This window comes from Chaetodon trifascialis, chromosome 11 (assembly GCF_039877785.1).
Source record: "Chaetodon trifascialis isolate fChaTrf1 chromosome 11, fChaTrf1.hap1, whole genome shotgun sequence".
NCBI classification, from domain to species: Eukaryota; Metazoa; Chordata; class Actinopteri; order Chaetodontiformes; family Chaetodontidae; genus Chaetodon; species Chaetodon trifascialis.
In genome coordinates this window covers 8086647-8108345 of record NC_092066.1, presented here as the reverse complement: position 1 = coordinate 8108345, position 21699 = coordinate 8086647, and the positions used below count along the sequence as shown (strand labels likewise).

The 21699-nt window shown below is 41.7% G+C and overlaps 2 protein-coding genes across 2 annotated transcripts; both read left to right on the top strand.

Moving 5' to 3' along the window:
- Nucleotides 1-857: 857 nt before the first annotated feature.
- On the top strand, nucleotides 858-9466 carry samd7 (sterile alpha motif domain containing 7). The gene is made up of 9 exons (XM_070974364.1): nucleotides 858-1184; nucleotides 5965-6099; nucleotides 6454-6577; nucleotides 6836-6960; nucleotides 7064-7145; nucleotides 7320-7996; nucleotides 8102-8217; nucleotides 8301-8411; nucleotides 8695-9466. The coding sequence occupies exons 2-9, from the start codon at nucleotides 5997-5999 to the stop codon at nucleotides 8929-8931; spliced, it is 1575 nt and encodes a 524-aa protein (XP_070830465.1). The 5' UTR covers nucleotides 858-1184; nucleotides 5965-5996; the 3' UTR covers nucleotides 8932-9466.
- An 857-nt stretch (nucleotides 9467-10323) lies between these two features.
- sec62 (SEC62 homolog, preprotein translocation factor) lies at nucleotides 10324-19303 on the top strand. Its single transcript, XM_070974534.1, has 8 exons — nucleotides 10324-10400; nucleotides 14748-14856; nucleotides 15575-15680; nucleotides 16247-16460; nucleotides 17045-17140; nucleotides 17230-17290; nucleotides 17411-17530; nucleotides 18560-19303. The coding sequence occupies exons 1-8, from the start codon at nucleotides 10365-10367 to the stop codon at nucleotides 19090-19092; spliced, it is 1275 nt and encodes a 424-aa protein (XP_070830635.1). The 5' UTR covers nucleotides 10324-10364; the 3' UTR covers nucleotides 19093-19303.
- Nucleotides 19304-21699: the final 2396 nt, after the last annotated feature.

Genomic DNA, 21699 nt, shown 5'->3' with positions numbered 1-21699 from the left:
ATAGATTCTACCAGTTTATGAGGTACACCTAGCTAAAGCACCACAAAGTACAGCCTCCATAATGATAGTAAATTTGATTCAGCACCTCTCTGAGACAGCTTCAACAAAAACTGTAACTGTAACTATAATCTTCATGAAGGTAGGATTGACTGTTGTATTAGTTTTAGCCTGGTGTGCCTAATAAATTAGCAATGTGTATATGTGTATGCACTGTATATCATAACCAACACAGGGTTGCACTGACCTTGAATTGACTCAAATTTCCAGGAGCTCTTTGCTGCCTTGCAGACAAGAGTAGAAGGAGATAGAAATGCCACATGCCCCCCCTTCATATCATGTCTGCTGTTTTAGCTAATTTTCCGCCCAGCCCACCAATTGTGCACCCCTTGCTGCCCACCAGGCATTAAAAAACATCATTCAGAGATGTGCAGGCCCATGCTGTAAGCGGTTGGTGAGCACAAACTGTCAGATTAAGAGGTCTGAGAGGATGATCTGTCTAACATTTAGTCGGATTTCTAGCAAATTACCACGAAGCATGTTTGGGTCAACCCTTTGGCACCCTGGGGAGTGCAATACTTCTGACACCCAAACTAGATGTGGAGAAAAACAAAAACATGACTGATCTGTTGGATTTTTGGCAGTCTACAACCAGCATCTTGTAGCTTCTCTGCATGTGGCCGCAGGGCAGTTCAGGAGGGCTTGGCCATTTTGCCACTGGAAAAGGAAGCTAAGCATTTAGGTGTCTTAACCATGGTCTAAAGTGCTAACAAGGGATTAGTGAAGTAAACGTTGAAAGAGGTTTAGCACTCCATGCTTAGGACCAGTGCTGCTTCAGTAATTACACTTCAGTTGCAAGGTGTGACGAGCAGTTGGACGGGAGATCATAGTGATGTCAGGACAGGGAGGGCTTAACACAGGAGATAAGGCCATCTAATGGAGATGAAATGAATCGGTATTTAAAAGGTCTTTTTTAGTTAAGGCAGTTAGCTGGCAGCAGGCTGCGCTCACAGCAGTTGGCTGGTTATTAGTGGGAGGCCGTTTAGTTGGAAGTGAAAGAGGGACAGTAGAGAGAGGCAGGTTCTGTGAGCACTCCAAAGCGTTTTCCTTTACATTTCTGACTTGTGCTTTTATCTGAATTGGGACAAAACCAGTTCCAAGCTCTGCTCACTGGAGTGAACTTGAAGGTAAGTCCATTAAGATTTCCTCTTTCAGTATTTCCCACTGCCCTCTTCCATTTGTCCCGTGGTTCTCTCTGTGACTGATTTGTTTAGGCTGTATTTCAGAGTTGTTGTGAGACACATTTACACTGGTTACTCTTGGGAACATCTGACACCTCAGTATGTGATCAAAAGTTAAAGTAACAGCCTTAAAATCCACGCTCGTAGCTGAATATTTACATTGCAATTGTATAAAAATGGAAAACTTTCAAATGCTCAGCCTCGTCATGCATAATGTAAGCAGTAAACTGTATAAAAGGCTGCTGATCCCTCAGTAAGTGATTAATCTAAAGGCCAATGCGATTAGAGGAACAACCTTGAAATCTGTATAATTAACCTAATAATTAGCCCAGATTCTGTGATGACATGAAAATAATGCTAAAACGCGCAACGAATTAGCCTGTTGTTCATATCATGTGCGCTGATTTATGTCGACGTTAAGCTTTGTCTTTCTATATATTCAGTCATATAAAATTTATCCTTTCAATTTCAACACTTGGTCATATGAGCTTATGACACCACGGGTAATTCCTAAATCAAAGCTACCTGCAACTCTGCACTTGTGACTCTCATAAAATCTAACTGACAATACATGATTTTAGCATGTGTTTGTTGTGTGAGGGAGGATTAAGAGGGACTAGACAATACTTCTGTCTTGTCTGATATGACCTCCTCAGGGCTCCATCTAAGTCGTCAGCAATTTTTCCCTTTAATTCATTCTTGTAATGAGATTAACCAGGCAACAGCAAATCCAAGGAGTCCAATCCCCGGATTTAGCAGCTGCGGTGTGGCCCCTGCTCGTTAAGGAAATATGACAAGAGTTTTCAGGCTCACCTGTAATCACAGTTTCACTCGCACATGCTGAAGCCGCTTGAAATTCCCATGTGAGATTCTGTGGCTGCCAAAGAAGTGTGTGCGAGGTTTGATGTGTTGAGTGACGGCCGACAACTTCACGTAAGAGACTTAAAACAAAACCTAATCAAAGCGTTAGCTGTGATCGAACAGGCCTGACAAAGGATTCTCTCCAAATGGCTCAAGTTCCCACAGGCCTGGTCCCACTTCGTGCCTCTCATGTATTATTACAAGAAGTCACAGAGCGAAGCAAATGATTTTCCGGAAACAAAAACATCAGTCGTATTTGTTCAAATGAGGTATTTACAGAATCACATGAGACTCTTTTAACAGCATGGATGGAAAAATGTTCCGTCGGTTGCACAATGAAAAAGATTTCTGACCAGATTCCCAAGTTGTAGACAAAGATAATGGCTGGAAATGACATTTGTCCTTGATCAGTTTATCCAATATGACACACAATTAAACTCTTATTATCAGTAACATCATTAAAACTCTTTACTTGTTTTTAGTCCATCTTTTATAAACATGGTACCTTAATATGTTCTAGCATAATGGTGATTTGTTATTCACGTGTTGTGCTGAATGTTGCTTTGTTAGCTCACTAAGGCAGGTTTCTCTCGATGTTTGCCGTATTAAAGTTAAATCGAGTCAGCTTGACTCATTAGTATAAACTGATATTTGCTCCCACCAATATTCTGTATTTGCATACAAAATAATGCATCAATGTTTTTCTTGTGTTTTACAAAAACTCGTTTGTGGCCGTTTGTGACAGGAGAGATATTTTTTTATGCTCTGGTCAAATGTGAGTTTTTGGGCTACTTTGCTTCCATAGCAAGTCTTTTTTCAGACGAGTGGAAAGAAAGTGTCCTGAATACAAATTTAAGTGTTGATTGTGGCTCAGATTTCTGTTGTAACATGTATGCAAATTAGTGCATATTTAATTAGATAATGCTTCTTTTGCATATTTAAACAGAACATTTCAGAAACTTGGAATGCAAAAAAATAATTATCTTAATGTGAGTCATCAACTGGGGAAGTTTTATGGTGAAATGTATTAGAAATTTTGCCCTTTTAACCTGTACTGTCTTAGTTTTTGTCTAAAAATGTATGAAATAAGACATATCTTTAGAGGACGTGTTCTCAAAATGAGTTTTTTCCTCTCTCCCGAGCCAGAAATCTCCACTTCAGCAGCACTTACATACGCCAGTCTTTCCAGTTTTATCCCTCTCGATACTCTGGACGTTTTTACAGAGGAGCTTGTTCATGTATCATAACATTTCATTCCTAAAAACATGGCAAAAATGTATTTTTCATGGATGTTGACAGTATTTTCTGATTATGTGGTGATAAAAAGAGATCTCTAAATTGCCCTCTGTGAACCCCTTTGCCTCTAATATGTTATTAAATTAAAAGAATTTTTATGTGGCTTTATTGAATGTTCAGATTTCTCCTCATGAAATTTCTACACATAAGCACATATTTAATTAGATAATGCATATTTAAACATAAATAGTGATTAACTAGCGATATTTATCGCTTGAAATTTGACTTCTATTCACCTGCAGTGTCTTCAGGAAAAACTTGAAACTGTTTAAAAATGTGCAATAGGCTGAATATTTTTTCATCCAGATGGTGTGAGGAGTCTTTGGAGATTCTGAAAATACCTTCATAAGAGTTTTTCAAAGATGACAGTGTATGTTTTTATTTTATTCTTTTTGAGAAACAGGAGGCTCGGCAACTTGAATGTAATGCTAATACATGGGAGGCACAATCTGGTGCTAACGCGGGCCCCTCTTTACCTGAGGCGACAGGCTGTCACAGTTTGTGGTATTTTGTCTGAACACAGGATTACTCAATGCAGTGTTGGGCTTCAGGGATCAAACTTGCATTGCTTTGTTTATACTTTGATTATTTTACTTTCAAGATTTAATATTTATGTAAATTGTTCATCCACTTTAACTAACAAAGTCCAGCCATCTTGAAATACGTTTACAGCATCACACATGAAAGTGTAAACTATTATTCCCAGCTGAGAGAACGTGAAGGCGCTAACATATTACACAAGGCCCCGAGGCTCAGGGCTCAGTGCCCACTTGGGAATTAGAGAGACATAAATGTTGAAATACGTTCCTGCTCATTTGCTGATGCTAGTTGTTGTGACATTGGTGGAGAAGTAGGTGTGGGCAGGGTGCATGTGTTCGCGCCACATAGCACCACATAAACCGATTGCATCCCCAGATTTATCCCCAAGGTGTTTTTAGGACATCCTGGGAGCTAATGGAGGCTAATAGGCTTAGCACTTAGGGTGTATTGTCCGGGATGCTTACAGGCAAGGTTTGCTGAGGGTAAAACTCTAAACGTGCGGATTACCTCCAACACATCCCTTTAAAGTGCTGTATAGCCAGGACTTAGCTAATAGGATCCAGGGGGTAGCAGGGGCCTGGTAGGGTGGGGATGGGGGGGGTGGATGGGCCAGCAGGGCGGTCTGCAGGCAGGTCAGCAGATGTAGCTACCAGACTGTTGCACGACTAATAGGAGGATTACAACCCTCAGATTAGATGGGCTTCAGAGGGAACTTGAGTGACTGTGGATAATGCACAAGGCCTCGGGGCAAATCTTATGACAGCATTTGTCTGGGGGAGGGGACCGAAGAAGAAATGTGGGCAAGTACAGTATATGTGCACAGTTTGCACATGTCTCACACACTGACAAATATGTCAGTCAAATACTATTAAGATCAACAGGAACTAATATTATGTGATGAGGTGGATGGCGAACTTTAGCGCACTGACAATTCGGATTCATTTATTCAGAAGCACGCTGCACCCTGGACCTGGATTAGCAGAACTGGATTATTGCGCTGTCGTTTACAGTATCATATTTTGTAATGGGATTTCTGTAGTGTAGAAGGCTAATTGGAGGTGCCTAAGTCGGTTGTGATTGTGCACACAAGCTGCCGGCTCAGCCAAGAACAATGTGGCCATTTGGTGTGTGTGTGTGTGTGTGTGTGTGTGTGTGTGTGTGTGTGTGTGTGTGTGTGTGTGTGTGTGTGTGTGTGTGTGTGTGTGTGTGTGTGACTGTACGTGTGTCCTTTCATTACTCTCTTACGAGGACCAAATGCAAGCACAGAGAGATTAGAAAAATCATGCAAAAAAGGACAATTTCTGCTGCTCCTCACATATTAAGGGGTTAGAATTAAGGTTAGGATTTGGATTTAGGTGTTAAATTTAAGTTTAGGATTAGGTTTACAGTACGTGAGGCCTAGCGTTAAGGTTGGTTTAAGATTAATGCTTAATACTAGGGTGGAGGTAAGAGGTGAGAGTGAGGATCAAAGGTTGGAGAATGAACTTGACCAGTGTCTGCGTGTGTGTGTGTGTGTGTGTGTGTGTGTGTGTGTGTGTGTGTGTGTGTGTGTGTGTGTGCGCACTCGCGCGCACGTGCGTGCATGTGTGCATGGATCCCATATTGGCAGTTTTTCAAGTCCCTGTTTTTCACATTAAAATTAAGCTTGATTTGTAGCTTAAGATATGTTGACGTTTTCTAATATATGTGATGACAGTTTCTTGTGCTAAAATGTGTTTGTTTGTGATTAGAGAGAGAGAGATTACAAATTCTTATTTTGCAAAAATGACATGGTGGCACCAAGTTCAATGACTGTGGTATAATGTCTAGAGCTGTGCTGCCCCCTAGTGGCAATGATAAGAAATTACAAAATGTATTCATCAATCAGTCATCCAAGTTCAATTTTCTATTTTCCATTTTACTATTTTAGGCTTCAAATCTACTACATATCATGCAATATTATAATGGTTTGTCAAAGCAGTCATGTTTTTCAGTTTATAAAAATGCAGCTCTTGATTTGAACCCTCTTTTTAAACTTGAACTCCAACAGCATTCAGGTAGAGGTCAAAGGTCGTGAGTGTCATGACCCCACGGGAGCAGCTGAGGAAGATGACAGCGTTGGGAGAGCAGGGGGCTTTGGATGAGAAGCACTGGTACCGTCTGGTCAACGGCATGTCGGCTGGAGGTGAGACATAAAAACACAGCGGAGATTAAAAATATAACAAGATAAAAGCCCAAGAAAACTGGAAAAATACACAAACCTTCAAAACTTACGAACAGTTGCAGAGCTGAGACAATTATGTGAATGTACATAAATGCAAATGTATAACTTTTGAAAATTTACATCCTCCAAATTGTCGGAATTTAGTCCCAATCGGCACCACCAAACAGGTCAAACCAACTTTGTGACCTTGTCTGCCATGCATTGATTCTCGTGGATTCGTTCCTGCTGCAGTCTCTTCACAGTCAGTGCATGTCTCAAGTATTGTTGGATATATTGAAGCTATGGCTTACCACTGACCTGTGTCCTCTCCTGCAGAGCTGAGGCAGAGGCAAGAGATGATAATGAGGAACCAGATGGCCATGGCTCCGCAGATCCTCGCCCAGGGGCAGCAGAGGTTACAGGGGGTCCCAGCACAGTTCGAACCTCGCTTCATGGAGAGGTCTGTACTGGAATTTACTCTTGAAACTGAAACAGTAGCTCTCTGGTAAAGGGCACCCCTGAGAATTGTCAGTTACAGGTGCATACAGTAGTTGAAGAACACAAGGCCACTAATGCACTGATGAAAATGTTTTTATTGAGACCAAAATATACCCGAAAAACAGCCGTTATTAAAGAAGCAAACAGCTAATTATCTAGAAATGATCAGCCCATAATATCATGTCTAAATGACTGATTTTCCGTTCTTTTCTGTCATCAGGGAGCTGGTTCCCCCCACCGAGATGGTACCATCCGATGCCAGACAGATGCACATGGGACCTCACCTGGGTCCACCTCTACCTCCGCATGCCAATGTCCTGCCTGGGCGAGCTTTCCCCGGAGCAGGTGAGCAGGGCCTGACGCACGTTCATGCCTGAGAGAATTCCCAGCTCGTCTTGAGGAATGCGAACGAGCATTAACGGCCTCTCGCTCTCTTTCTGTCTCTCAGCTGGCTATGGCTTCTTGCCCTCGGAGCCCATGGAAACAGTTGCCCGGCGACAGGAGCTCATTCACAAGCAAAATATAGCCAGGTAGTGTGTGCAAACATCCCACCTACACACTGCATCACATTTTGCTGAAGAAAGCTGAGACATTTCATGCATTATGGGGCGTTATTCAGTCCACTCTGCTGCAACAAAGTGTGATCATGCGGTTCCTCCATCACTGTTGTGCAAACGTGTCTATTTGTCTGTGCTCCTGTTCAGAATGGAGATGAACGCCATCCTGCATCAGAAGGAGCTCGAGAACGCCCACCAGAAGGGGCTCATGGGAATTGATAATCCCATGTCATACCCTTCCAACCCCATGGCTTTCCGGGGCCGCCAGCGCATGCCAGACAGCCACGATGTCTTCGTCCATCGTCCCACCCTGGATGAACTGCACTCCAGCAGCATACTCATGTCAGCCAGCCCTTACCCACCAATCAACACGCTGCACAGAGAGAGGGGGCGCAGAGCCGGGCGGAGGCCCACCGCTCACAAGAGCACTGAGAGCCATGTGGCCAACCTGAAGGGCCAGACCGAAGATAAAAGTGTAGAGCAGAGCCCGGGAGCCACATCAGGGGAGGAGAAGGAGGTGGAGGCGAAGGGGGACATGAGCGAGGAGTGTGCCACCAGCAAGACGATTCACCAAGCAAAGATAGACTCTGAGCTCGCCACAGGAAGCAGGAAGAACTACAAAGAGGGCGAGCCAGGCCTGCGTAAAGCCTGCGTGAACAGTCAAGATGGGTGCACAGATGCGGCCAACAGCGGCACCAATGATAAAGACTTATCCAGCCAATGTTCAGCTTTCCAGGAGAAATTCATGTATCCGCCCGCTGGTGGAGCGCTCACAGGCATGCCTTACATGTTCCCAGTCCCTGGAAATGGTTTCCTTCCACCTGGTGGGTTTGATACAAAATCAAAAGATAGATTATATTCTTTTAGAAAATGAGTTTAATGTGTGTGTTAGAGCACCAACAAAAGATTTACATCATTATTTTTTCCAGGTCCACCCAATCTCTTCTTAAATGGTGATGAAGTGTCCGAAGACATCAGGAAGTGGACAGTGAATGATGTTTACAACTTCATCAACAGCATACCCACGTGTTCAGAATATGCTCAGGTTAGTTCCTATAGTTTTCCGTAACAGTCATTGTTTTCTTGTGCCTCTGTTGTGTCTAATGTTATTGTGATTCAACTCTGCAGACCTTCAAGGACCACATGATTGATGGGGAGACACTGCCCCTCCTGTCAGAGGAGCATCTGCTGGACACACTGGGGCTCAAGCTGGGACCAGCTCTGAAGATCCGCTCACAGGTGGGGAGGGCAGACTCTGCAAGCAAACATTTTGACTTGTCATAGTATGAAAAACAGCTGTTTTGCAATTGTTACTAATTTGTGTGACAGAGAACCAGTATGCACAATATCAGGACACTGAAACTGAAGCAGCTAAATACAATCCAGCCATAGTTAATTTGATTATTTACAGCTGTGCTTATCCCACTGGTTTGGACCACTATACTGGTTGTATTGTGTTGATAGGTGTGACCTCAGGTACAATCTATGGTCTAATATGGGTCAACTCGTTATTCCTCCACAGGTGTCCAGGCGCCTGGGCAACATGTTGTACATGATGAACCTGCCGCTCTCCACCGCCGCCCTGCAGGCCACTCCTGAGAAGCCTGGGGACCGCTCACCAGAGGTCTGCTCCCCTGTTAACTGCAACAGTGAGGAGATGATGGCCAGTCCAAGGGACCCCGATGTCCTCAAATCGACAGAGCATCTTCACGAGACAGAAAACAACTCCCCTCCGTCTGCCAGCAGTGAGACGGCCTGATAATGTGGACAGATGCACAGCTAACCAGGCCCAGTCTGCACCTACAGTACAGCATGACACTACCTGAACTGCTGCTGCCACCAGTGGACTTGTTTACATAATGATTAACTGGACTGATGATGCTTTTTTATTACTATTTGCTATCTGAGCATTTAATGCCCAGGTTCACACTAGGCCCAGCTGTCTGCTGAATATTTGTGTTTTACATACATATTTACGTATATTTTTGACAACCGTGGAGTGAAATTCATGTGGATTTTGAGTTATGAGACGATAAGAAGGTTGAATTTAAGTTTTCTTTTCTCATTTTTCATTACAGGCCTTAGTCTCTAAACGTCTGATTGTACCTTTAAACTTACTTATTTTTTTAAGCTGCTAAATGTCATTTCTCCAGTAGGTCAGCATAAGGACCATAGAAATCAGTTGGGAATGGTTTTATAATGGAACAATGCAATGTGTAAGTGTTTTGGATTTGGATGTTTGATACCTTTTTGCATTTGTTGGATTGTAAATAAAGTGTTTTTCTACATAGGAACCTGCAGTACTGTCTTCATGTCATGTAAAAAATTAATAAAGAAGATCAAGAATCACATATTTTAAGAAAACAAAGTCCTAAAAACTAACACCTGCAGCTTGCTTTTAAGGTCCACAGAGTGAAAAATATTTAAATCTGAACATCTGCTTTTCCAATAACTCAGTAAAAATCCATTTTCTGATGAAGACTGAATAAATTTCTTGTTTACAGGATTAACCTCTTTATATATATCATCCTGTCTTCAAGGGGATCCTGACAAGTTATTACATTTTATTGAATATTGAATGATACATTCAATAAAACATGCATAAGACACAGAGGGGAAAAACAAGAGAAATGGTAAACAAAAGCAACAACAAGCATATGAAATTAATTATTTATTATAAATTTATTACAAAAAGAAATATTAAAAGCAAGAGTAGCTTGATTTCAAATAATAAAAAAGCTAGGTTTAATGTGTGGTGGTAAATTATTCCGATCAAAGGAAGCCTTAAAACAATGTTTTTTAACTTGTTTATCCATAATAATACATCATAATTTATTTGCTAGTTACTTTATTAAATGTAATGGAGTAAAAGTATAACATTCCTTCTGAATTGTAGTGTAATGTTAGTAGGCTTGGAAGTAGAAGAAAATGGAATACAATTTAATGTAAATAAAATTTACAGGAAAAAGATTAACCATGCTATTATGAGACATAATATGTGCATAGAAAAGATTATGCAGCAAAAGAGCTCCCAAAAAGAGCTTGAGGCGAGTTTGTTTGGTTAACTGTAAAACTAATGAATGAGAATACATTTTTTAACCGTGAATCGCTTAGTCTCGCGATATTACACGCTCTATGCGTGTGCGCAACCTCTCGCAGACGCGCACGTCGGACGAGCTGAGTTGGAGGATCATGGCGGAGCGCAGGAGGCATAAGAAACGGATCCAGGTAACATCACTGAATTCATAGAAATTACTGCAAATGCAAGTTGAAGGACAACAATTAAAAACCAGGCGCTGGTTTACGACCTGTTGCCGGATGTTTGTGAACGGCAGCATCCTCGTGGGGAGCCGTTAGCAGGCGGCAGATGAAGCCAGATGATAGCTAATGTTAGCTAGCATTAGCTGGCTAGCGAAAACAAATATTAGTATTTGTGTTTTGATAAGACGCTTCCGAGCCACTTATCCTTTCCACCAGTAGCATTCATACACAGGTCTATACATGAAAACTGTGTTCTTATTGTCGACAAGTGACAACTGTCTTCCCCGTCAGCCGTTTTATTCAGATTGAAGAGGCTGCAAAGGTTTGCTGGCTAAGCTGCGTCAGCTTTAACCAGACGTGTTTACATAACGTGAGGCAATCTGCGGGGATTTTAATTAATGAGTCAACACAGAGCATCATCATTTAACTTACTGTGCAGGTAGCAACAAGCTAATATGGCTCCGGCAGCGCTTTAAAGATTAGAGCATTGATTTCATGAAAGCAACAGTTTGTTGAGTGGCTGCAGAATCAGCCAGTTTAAACATCACTCCCAGGCATGTGAAATCAACTTTAGCAGTCTGACTTCTGGATCTCAGACCTCTCCCAGAAACAATAAACCGCCCAGCTGTTTGTACAATCATGTCCTGACTTAGATGGTCCAATCTCCACAATAACTTGATTGCTTCTGAGTCACCTGGAAAGGGCAGATGGTGAAGACGTCAACTGTTTGACCCCTTGCATTGATTCATACTCATCACATCTGATTGCCATGAGCTTTGTCCCAGTTTCATGATATTGACTAATTCTGGTCAGGTTTAGAGTTTGTCATGGGATAACACTAGACTAGACTAAATTCTCAAAAAAATCAGCGTTCATAGTAATTATCAAGATTTTTGAGAGTGATTTCAATGTTTGCTTTTGTTCATAATGTAGTAAGGAAATGGTGGGACAGCTCACAACTGGGAAAAATATTCAGGTGGAACACTTTGCTGTCTTTGTTGTGTATAGTTGGCAGATTATATTTCCTTATTTGTATGAAACAGTGAGTATGTTGATGGTATACTAGCTGTAAAACATACTGTGTGCAGAATGGATTTGGGACACAGCAGTTGTGTCTGAAGCTAAGATAAACTTTTTTCACCCCATGTGTTGTAATTGTGGATGAAAATGTTGAATTTGCCTACTGCAGGGCATCAGGCCAACATCATAAAATAGTCCTTTTGTGTGTTTAAGTTCAGCTGCATCAGAACATATTCCACTGACACACGTGACTGTAGAGGCCTGTTCATTATCAACATCATCACTCAGCATTACAGAGCAATTATCTCTGTTTTTTGCCTCAATGTTCAATACTTAAACACCACTTTGCTTTGCCTTCCAGCAAGCATTCAAGGGTGAAATTAATTTTAGCTTAACATGTGACTTGGATAAATATTCGTTGTGAGTTTATTGGATACACCTTGCTGAGAAGCTAATGCTGTGTAATACAGAGGTCCTGCAATAAATTGTAAAAGAGATCAAATGTGCACTTTCTGTTCGAACAGTTCTTGAAACAGTTACATCAATGAAGACTGAGTATTCTCCTCTTTTTGCATCACACCTCTCAATGTAACACAATTCAACAACAAAAATGAGTGTACAGTTGAATCAACACATCTCTGAAACAGTTTCAACAAAAACTGAACATCACATGGGGATCAACACTAACTTTTAAAAGAGCTTGCCAGGCTCGTAATCAGGCCTTAGCTCTTGGTTGCCGGAACTGAAAATAGGGCTTTTGGTCGCTGAAACTGAAAATGTGGTCACCATTTTCAGTCACAATCTACATCTACGTTTTGCCATTTGCTGACCCTGATTTTTCTGTTAGAAAGTGGTTGCCACTGATGTCCCCTAAAGGCCAAAATATTTGCTAGTTTCTCAAAATGATTGCCAATGCAACCTGGCAGTGGTTACAGTCGAGACCTGTCACAACCTTCATGCAGGGAGGCTTTATTGCAGGATTCTTGTGGTAGATTGCATTAGTTTTAGCTGGGTGTACCTAATGAAGTGGCAACTGACTGTAGTCCTCTTGTGTGTTTGAGTTCAGTTGCATAACGACACACTCTGTTATCTCATTTACGAGCGTACCACAACCAAAAGAGGCTTGTCTCTTAAAACATCTCTGCTCCACATTACACAAGTTCCTCTTTATTTATTGGAATTATTGTGTTTGTGTATTGTGATTATTGTGTTTTACACAGCATTTAAGGATCGACATGGGTTTGAAGCCAAGACCTTTATTTCAGTGTACACTTGTTTTCCAGTTACTTGGCACATGTACATACTGTAAGTAATGCTCTAATGCAGCAGGCCTGCAATAATTAAATCCTACCTCCATGACGGTGATGATGTTAAGTTCTGCTGAAACTCCATTTAAATCAATGAGATTAGACTGAATATTACAATGTCCTCTCAGTATAATACTATACAGTTCAACAGCACCACAAACGGCAGTTTACAGAATAACCATAAAGTGTAGGTCTCTTCATGTTCAGTTGTATAACAACACATACTGTTATCTCCTTTATGCATGGACTACAACTAAAGAGGCTTCCCAAGACCACCAGTCTACATTACACAATGCTTATCTCCATTTTTGACAGATTCCTCCTGATTGTTCACATTTGTTCATGTATTCATAAGGGTTGAAATGAGTTACAGGTCTAGCCAAAACTGTCACTTGGATATATGTTTTAAAGGAGTAGTACTGTACTACTTTGGTCTTGGTGTGGAGCACTAGCAGTCTGTCCTCACATGCCAACCGTGATCAAGAGCTGCTTGCTACTTGCTTCATGAGTGCACAGCTAAACAGAGCAGCTAATCCTCGTGTGGTCGAGGCAGGTAGATCATTTAGACTGTGACAGGGAGCTTTCTGTGTCAGGGTCTCATGTAACTGAGCTGTGCGACTGATACCGGCTTCTTCAAACAAGGCTTGTTTGATGGCCTCGTCTTCCTCATGCTTCTCGGAGCCAGCTGGACTGCATAAAGCAGCACTGATTCTCACTGTGCTGATGCTCTCGCTACCTCTGTGTTGGCATGTGAGTCACTGCTGCCGGCAGTGCAGATGTTGTGAGATGGAAGGAAGAAGAATTATTCTGTATTATTGCTACAGATGAACCTCTGTAATATGTGACACTGGATTTGCATGCAGACAGAAAGTGGATGTTTCCTCTCAGATATGGTCTCAAATGTAAATGTTGAGTGTATTTTCACAGCCACAGATGCCAGCACCCCTGCAGATGCAGCTATTATGGTCATTTTGTGATGGAGGACAGTAAAATATGAAGGATTGACTCTTTAAATTTAGTATGAACTTGGTCAGGTAACAATGAAGGTTCTATTTTGCAGACAATAGATATTAGTCAACTGCTGGAGACTTTTCTACGTATTTCTGGTTGTAGCAGGCTGTTTTAGGTGGATTTATAACTCAGTGAGAAGGACTGTTTTATGACTATTATATTTACAGGATTGTTGCTTTAATACAATGAAGTACACTCACTGGCATTTTTTAATTCACTGGATTAGGAAAAACAGATCCAGTCAGATTATTTTTAGTCTGTTATCTAGTTTTGACTTTCAAAAAAAAACAAAAAACCCCACACACAATGATATGAGTGACATGGAAAGAACATTTTGACATTAAAAGAGCTGATCCCAATGGAAGAGAGACTCAGTGTAACGCCGTGCAGACGCCCTGATACAAATACTGTTTTTGTGAAGCTTGTAATGTTCACCTTTGTTGAGCACATAATCATTTCTGAATAAGGCCATAGTTTGTGGTGTATTGACAAAATATCAGGTATACATCACAGCACAATGTGCAGCACAACAACTCTGTAAATTAGTAGTAGCAGTATTTCGCACAGGATTATGCAGTATGTTTACACGTCATAGTATATAGTCATTGGTTGGTTACACGTGTGTGCGTGCGTGTGTGATTCCTTCTGTTCTTCTGCTGTGAAGCACTTTGAGGTGCTTTTCTTGTGTCAAATTATGGAAAACTATATTATTAGTATTAGCTATTGCAGTTTAATTTGACAGGAATTCATAACTTTTGTTGAATTTGTATTATCAGTTAATTTAAATCAGATGTTAAGTGTCTGTGTTTTGATAAATTCAGTTAATATCCAACCCTGCATGTAGCTGTAGATTTGTTAGTGGTGATCTGACTGCAGTTCAATGCCAGAATATAGTGAAGCACCATTTTACCAGCTGCGACTGTGATGTTGTTTTTATGAGCGGCTGTTCATCTGTGTGTTTGTCTGTGCTCTGCAGGTGGTGAGCGAGCCCACAAAGGAGGAGAAGGCGGTGGCCAAGTACCTCCGATTCAACTGCCCCACCAAGTCCACGAACATGATGGGCCACCGAGTCGACTACTTTATCGGTTAGTGCTCAGCTGTGGGATGTGAGGCACCAGGCACAAACACACAACACCCAAACAGTGGGTGAGGTGTGAGTCAGACGATGACTGCCCTGCCCTGTGTTTGTCTTCAATCACACGGACAGTTTACTGTGTTTACTGAACATTTTGTTTTGTCACAGTAAATGAAACCATTAGCACGGTTTAGCATTAGTAGTTACTGGTTACGATTTAGCATTAGCAGTTGCTGAAGAGTTGTCAAGCAAATGTTTCCACTGCAGTCCCATTCGCAGACCCGATCCTCCCACTCAGTATTTATATTCGTCTTATTGTGTGGCATGGCGGAATCCGTTTGTCAGGTTTGGGAAATGATGTTTGCTCAGTCGTTGTGGGTGGAGGAGGGTATGACTGCTGACGCCAGTCATTCCTCTCGTCACTGTCACGTGACTTTACAATTGCTTACCTCTGCTGTGGACAGTCATATTTCTGCAGCTGTCTGCAGCCTGTAGCCAGTATTCAAGCTTCATTCGTGACCCTTGTTGTCAAACAAAGGGATGAGCTCACATTCTTAAAGTGGCAATGATCAATATTTCTAACAAGAATGCATCAAATGGTAATGTGAAAATAATGGGACGATGTGAAAGGGCAGCTTTATGGAGCTTTATATGGAGTTTCAGCTCATTGCTCAGCTGTCCTGCCAGAACTTCTGTCTTCTGCCACATCTTTGTGTCTCTACATTTAGCCTCCAAGGCGGTGGACTGTCTGCTGGATTCCAAGTGGGCCAAGGCGAAGAAGGGAGAGGAGGCGCTGTTCACCACCAGGGAGTCTGTGCTGGATTACTGCAACAGGTGAGCTGCACTGCCACGCTCTGATCCTGAGGAGGAATAAACAATGGTCATGCAGGATTTTATTCCAGAATCAGATATCTAAGCATGTGATAGACAGGCTTCAAATCAATGGCATGTGGGGCTGGAAGTTATGATTATTACTGATTATTTTCTTCATTTATTAATCGTTAAGTCATTAAAAGGACTACTGTCCATCAGTTTCCCAGAAGCCAAGGATATGCCTTGCTAGATATTCAGTTTGCTATCACAGAAGATGAAGAAAAGAAAATCAGCAAATGATCTCATTTGAGGAGCTAGAACTGATAAAGTTTTGTATTCTTGCTTTAGAAATGACTTGATTAATGGTCCAAAGCCCTACAGGCATGAATTGAATAACTGAGCAGAGCGAGAACTGATGAAATAAACTGATGCAAATGCTGGGCTCAATTATTTTTGGGGGGAGGATAGAATCCTTAGTGTGACCTCTGTGTCTGTGCACACTGATGGCGAATCCATTTAAAAAGTAACGATTTCCATCAAATCTAACAAAATGTTTGTAACCAGTCATTGTCCTCATTCCTCTGCAGACTCCTAAAGAAGCAGTTCTTCCACCGGGCTCTTAAAGTGATGAAGAAAAAGCCAGAGAAAGACACCAAGAAAGAGAAGGAGAAAGAGAAGGAGGAGAAGAAAGAGAAAGAGAAAGTCAAGGGCGACAGCTGCAAAGAGGAGGAGAAAAAGGGGAAGAAGGAGAAAGAGAAGAAGAAAGAATCTGAGGTTGCTGAAGCCAAGAAAGAGAAGAGCGTACGTGACCCAACGCTGCTGCCCTCTGTGATGATGAACTCCACAGATTACTGTATCTTCACAGGAGCGTGTTATCACTTAGCAGCTTTCATGTTTCGCTCCGACAGAGCGTCTGCCATTAGATGAGTGTTATTTGATAAAACACAAAATGCCACAAAAACTGTGGTACAAATATAGAATTTAGCTCAAAAACACTGGATGGATTATTTTTGCCTTGATGGTGGGATCCATCAGAAACGGGGTCGATTTCAGGTCAAAGTAGGTGTGACACTGGTCATCTGCTCAGCCTCCTAGCCTGACAGTAAATGGGTGGATGTTGACTTTAAGAACAGGTTTAAAGTGCAGAGTCACAGAAATCACAGAAAAAGAAGAAGCCTGGTGTGTTTGTTATGATCAGTGTGGGTCAATGAAAAGAGAAAATGTGTCATATCCACTTCTCAGTATAACCAAGTGAAATGCTACAGTACATTGCCCTGTTTCCAGCCTTTAGCTAAGCTAAGTTAGCGAGCTGCAGATTCATATTTAAAACATGATTTGTAAGTAAAATACGGATTTTACATTTAGTATTTGTCTATGTTCGTCAGGATGACAGTCCTGGAACCCCTAAGAAGAAGAAAGAGGTGAAGAAGAAGTTTAAACTGGAGCCTCATGAGGATCAGCTGTTCCTCGACGGGAATGAGGTGACTGTGCCTCCAGAATAAGCTGATATAAAAAAAGTGTTTGTGACCCCAAAAGACATTAAAACCCAAAATGTGCCTCTTCTCTTTAGGTGTACGTTTGGATTTACGATCCTGTCCATTTCAAGACATTTGCCATGGGACTGATACTCGGTGAGTCAGCGGTGAAAATCACAAGTGGAGGACGGTCTGTTACTGATTGCACTTTTTTGTACTCACTCCATCTGTGTGTGTATGTGTGTGTGCGTGCACGTGCTTGTGCTTGTCTTTCAGTCATTGCAGTGATAGCAGCCACACTGTTCCCTCTGTGGCCAGCAGAAATGCGTGTAGGAGTTTACTATCTAAGTGTTGCAGCAGGCTGCTTTGTGGCCAGTATATTGCTTCTTGCTGTTGGTAAGTACTTGCTCTTTATAAAAATACCTCTGAAAATATTTAAAAGTTCCTGTAAGACATCTACTGCTGCTCAATTAATTAAAAAAAAACATCAAATGTATTAATTACTAATCAAAGCATCATCAAAAACATGTCACTTTAGGGAGAGACATCATTCAAACAGATTTCAATACATGCAGCCCAGTATAACACCACCACTCACACACAGATCAATGAATACACCTCCAACAGTGTCAATCAAAACTGAACTTTATTATCTATGTAAAGGTAGAGTTTGAGGCTGAGCTGTTGTATATCATGTGTATAAAGACTGATGTCAAACAATGGTAAAGTGAAGTATTTTACTGTAAAATCTAAATAATCCTGCATTCTTATAGAGATTCTATTGGCACCATGAAACTATACTGCATGGCATTACAGCGTCACACAGACGACAGTGACCGCAGATGTGTTTTTCATAGCTGTGAGCTTCAATTCAATTAAATTCAATTCAAAATACCTTTATTAGTCCCGCAAGGGGAAATTCCAATTTACAGCAGCACCAGTAAAATATTGATTAGATAAAAACATTAGGTATATACAAAAGAGTGTAATAAAATTAAATGTTATCTTAAATTATAAATTGCATTTGCAGACTGTTATGTACAGGATGGATTGCACAGATTATGGCACAGATAATTTACAGATGATTTACAGGTAATTTGCGGAGTGCTTGGAGCAGTTTTTGTTGTATACTTAATTGACTTAATTTCATTTTATGAACTACTTAAAAAATGTTGGGAATAATCTTCTTCAGTTAAGACAGCACAGCAGAGGAAATCTAAAAACAACAAAGGAAAAATAGAATCAAATGAAGTTGGAAAAACAGAGGAAGTAAAATCCAAGTAGACAGAAATAATAATAGAGTTACATCAGGGGAAGAAAAGTGTTGTAGAAAAGAGATGTTTAAGTTCAATTTGCCTTATCGGTGATATATTTCAATACTTACGGTTTGAAATTGATCCCATTGGTTGTTTCCTCTCTCCTCAGCACGCTGCATCCTCTTCCTGATCATCTGGCTGGTGACCGGCGGGCGCCATCACTTCTGGTTCCTCCCCAACCTGACAGCTGACGTCGGTTTCATCGACTCGTTCAGGCCGCTCTACACCCACGAGTACAAAGGACCTCGAGCCAGCAACAAGAAGGGCTCGGACAAAACAGACGAGAAGGACGGCAGCTCCTCCGCTAAGGCCCAGAAGTCCGACAGCGATGAGAAGTCCGACAGTGAGAAGAAGGATGGCGACGAGGAGGAGGAGGAGGAAGAGGACGAGAGCAAAGAGGCGGCGGAGGAGAGTAAAGACGCAGAGGGGGAGGGGACGGACCGCCACTCAGACACAGACAGCGACCGCCGGGAGGATGAAGGCTCACAGCACAGCAACGGAAACGACTTTGAGATGATCACCAGGGAGGAGCTGGAGCAGCACACGGAGGAGGAAGAGGAGGAGGAGGAGGAAGATGAGGAGACGCAAGGGAGGAAAGAAGGGGTTGGGAGTGACACTAAACCTCAGACTGCTGAAACATAAACTCTTTACAATCCCATCACTCTCCTTTCTCTCTCTCTCTCTCTGTCCTTCCCTCCCTCCTGTGATCCCAGGACCTGCTCGTCCGGCCTCCCCGAGCCCGCCGAGTCCACGGAGAGGCTCCATCTCTTGTTGTTGAGATCTTCCACGAAAACAGTACCGACAGACCAGTGCCGGGAAAAGTAAACGGCTACGACAATGAGGAAAACAAATTTTAAAAAACAAAAAAACAAGCCTTATGGTGGATGTGATTCCTCCCACCCACGTGTTATTTATGTTCCAGTGAAACCCTGCCTGAGGAAAAATCCATCAGACCAACAACAGCCCTGACGGAGGGGTTTCATCTCTTTGTCTGTCTTTTCGTGTCTCATGTCATGAAGTCGCTTTTTGTGTCGTTTCAACTGAAAATGTTTTATCCCGTCTTTGGTTAAATTTGGATGTGTTGCACGAGGTCAGACGCTGATCTTAGATGCAGATGATGGAGAACAGCTCTCGTGCTAAATTGACCGGTGAGAGAAGACGAGCTGGTTTCTTTACCCCCTTTTTTTTCTGTTTCATTGTCGTCTTTGAGCTCCATGTTGTTGGTACAATCACGGCAGTTCTGGAGAGCCAGAAAGCCCCGGTTCTTTCACCTGTTGTTGGTGTTTTGGTGAGACGACCACGGCAGGAGCATGCTTCACATCCTGCCAGTGAGTCTGACACTTTTCTCAGGCAGCCTTTAAAGCAAAGTGACCAGCAGGTCTGCTTTAAACCTGAATTACGCCAGATGGACCAAATCCTGTAGTTTACGCGAAGGAACCTAAAAATCGACCATATTGTGGCTGGACGGAGTATTTGGAGGACAGAGTTAGTACGGCTCTTTGAGGTACTTGCCTTTTTTTTTTTTTTTTTTTTAAACACAGTCTAAAGTACTTCTAGTTCATGTTTAATGTGGGACTCATCTTAAAGAGTAAATGTGAGCAACTGGGACACAGCTGGCGTACTTAATTTTCTTTTTTAAAAAAAGATTGCAGCATTTGTTGTACAACTAAACCTAGAAGATGTTCACAGATTTACTGTCTATTTGCAAACAGAACCAGATATTAAGTAAAGCAAACTAGTGCCAAACACAACTAATAACAATGTTATGCATGCTGATTTAATACGGAGAGCTGAGCGCGAGAACGAGGGCAACATTTTGTTAATTTGCTCATTTTGTAACTGCGGTGTCAAACTCCTCAAACCTTTCACATCTTTGGAAAAAACAACAAAAAGTGAAAAAAAAAGCACAGCAGGATGTTGTTAGTGTGTAGCTAAACAAAGATTTTTGGTCTCAATGAAACCGTTTAAAGGGTGTTCGCACTAGACTCCCATCCAAACCAGTTCTGTCGAGTCTGGCACAAGCCGTCGTGTGTGAAAACAGTGGGCGCGCCTCATGGATCCAGCTCCACTGACCAGACTACACTTTCATTTCCAGTCCAAGCCCAGTAACTGGCGGCCGAGGTCCAAGCTGTTCCTTCACATTATCTTCTGGCTAGAAATGTCTTAGATGCTCTTTATAGTCATAGCAAGGATTATATTTAAGCATAAAAATAGAAATGTATCATTTATATATGGATTCTATTGATATATCAAATATATACTTAGTCTAAAAGTATAAAACAGCTGTTTTTTTCCCCTTCTTTTCTTTTGTATTAGGAGGTATAATTTTTATCGAGTGTTTGTAACGCTCATTTTCTGTGTTTATACGATCACGAGTGTCCTCATTATGTAAAGGTCACATCTGGGATTAGAAAACAGTGGGAACTTATGAAATATCAGCATTTTTCTGTGGTTAATTTTTACATTTGCCATCATAACATTGGATGTGTGATCTGGTTGAGCGTGCGCTGCCACGTCCGCGTTCCTCTCACTGAAACTGGTCAGTCATTAACCCGAGCTTATAAAACCAGTGGCTTGTGTAACACAGACAGCAGCCTACTGGTTCCCACTTCATCTGACGTGGCAGAGAGTCTCCTGGAGTACATTTCGCCCGGCTCTCTGTACACTGGTCCATTTGTTTTGTCTAAAAATGACCTCCCCTACACTGTTCAGTCCTTTGTTCTCCTGTCTGTAGTCCCACTGATGCTTGTCGCTCTTTTCACTCACAAACCAACATGTTGTTGCTCTTGTTTCTTTTCTGACATCCTTGTGTTTTTTTTTTTCCTTCCCCAAACGGGCAAAGTGCATCTCTGTGTCCTGAGTTGCCAGTTGCTGTACTCTCAATATTGGCATAACCATTTCACAAACGAGAAAAAACGATTTATCCCCCCGGTTGTTCTTGACTGTTGCACAGTATCGGTCTGTTGTATATTGTAGTATTATTACACTCTATGCTGCTGCTTCTCATCGCACATTTCTGGGGGAAATTAAAAGTGAAATTGTAAAACATCCATGTTTTATCTCTGGGTAAAAAAAAAAAAAACGTGTCTTTTGATCGCCTAGTTGTCCACATTTGGATCAGTGTCATTCTGAAGACTGTCTCATGCAATATTGGAGTATAATTTAATAAAACTGGATGTCTGGAAATATATCTGTATCTTATCATTGCAATAAAAATATAGAAAGCACACAAGCATTGTCATTTTCCTG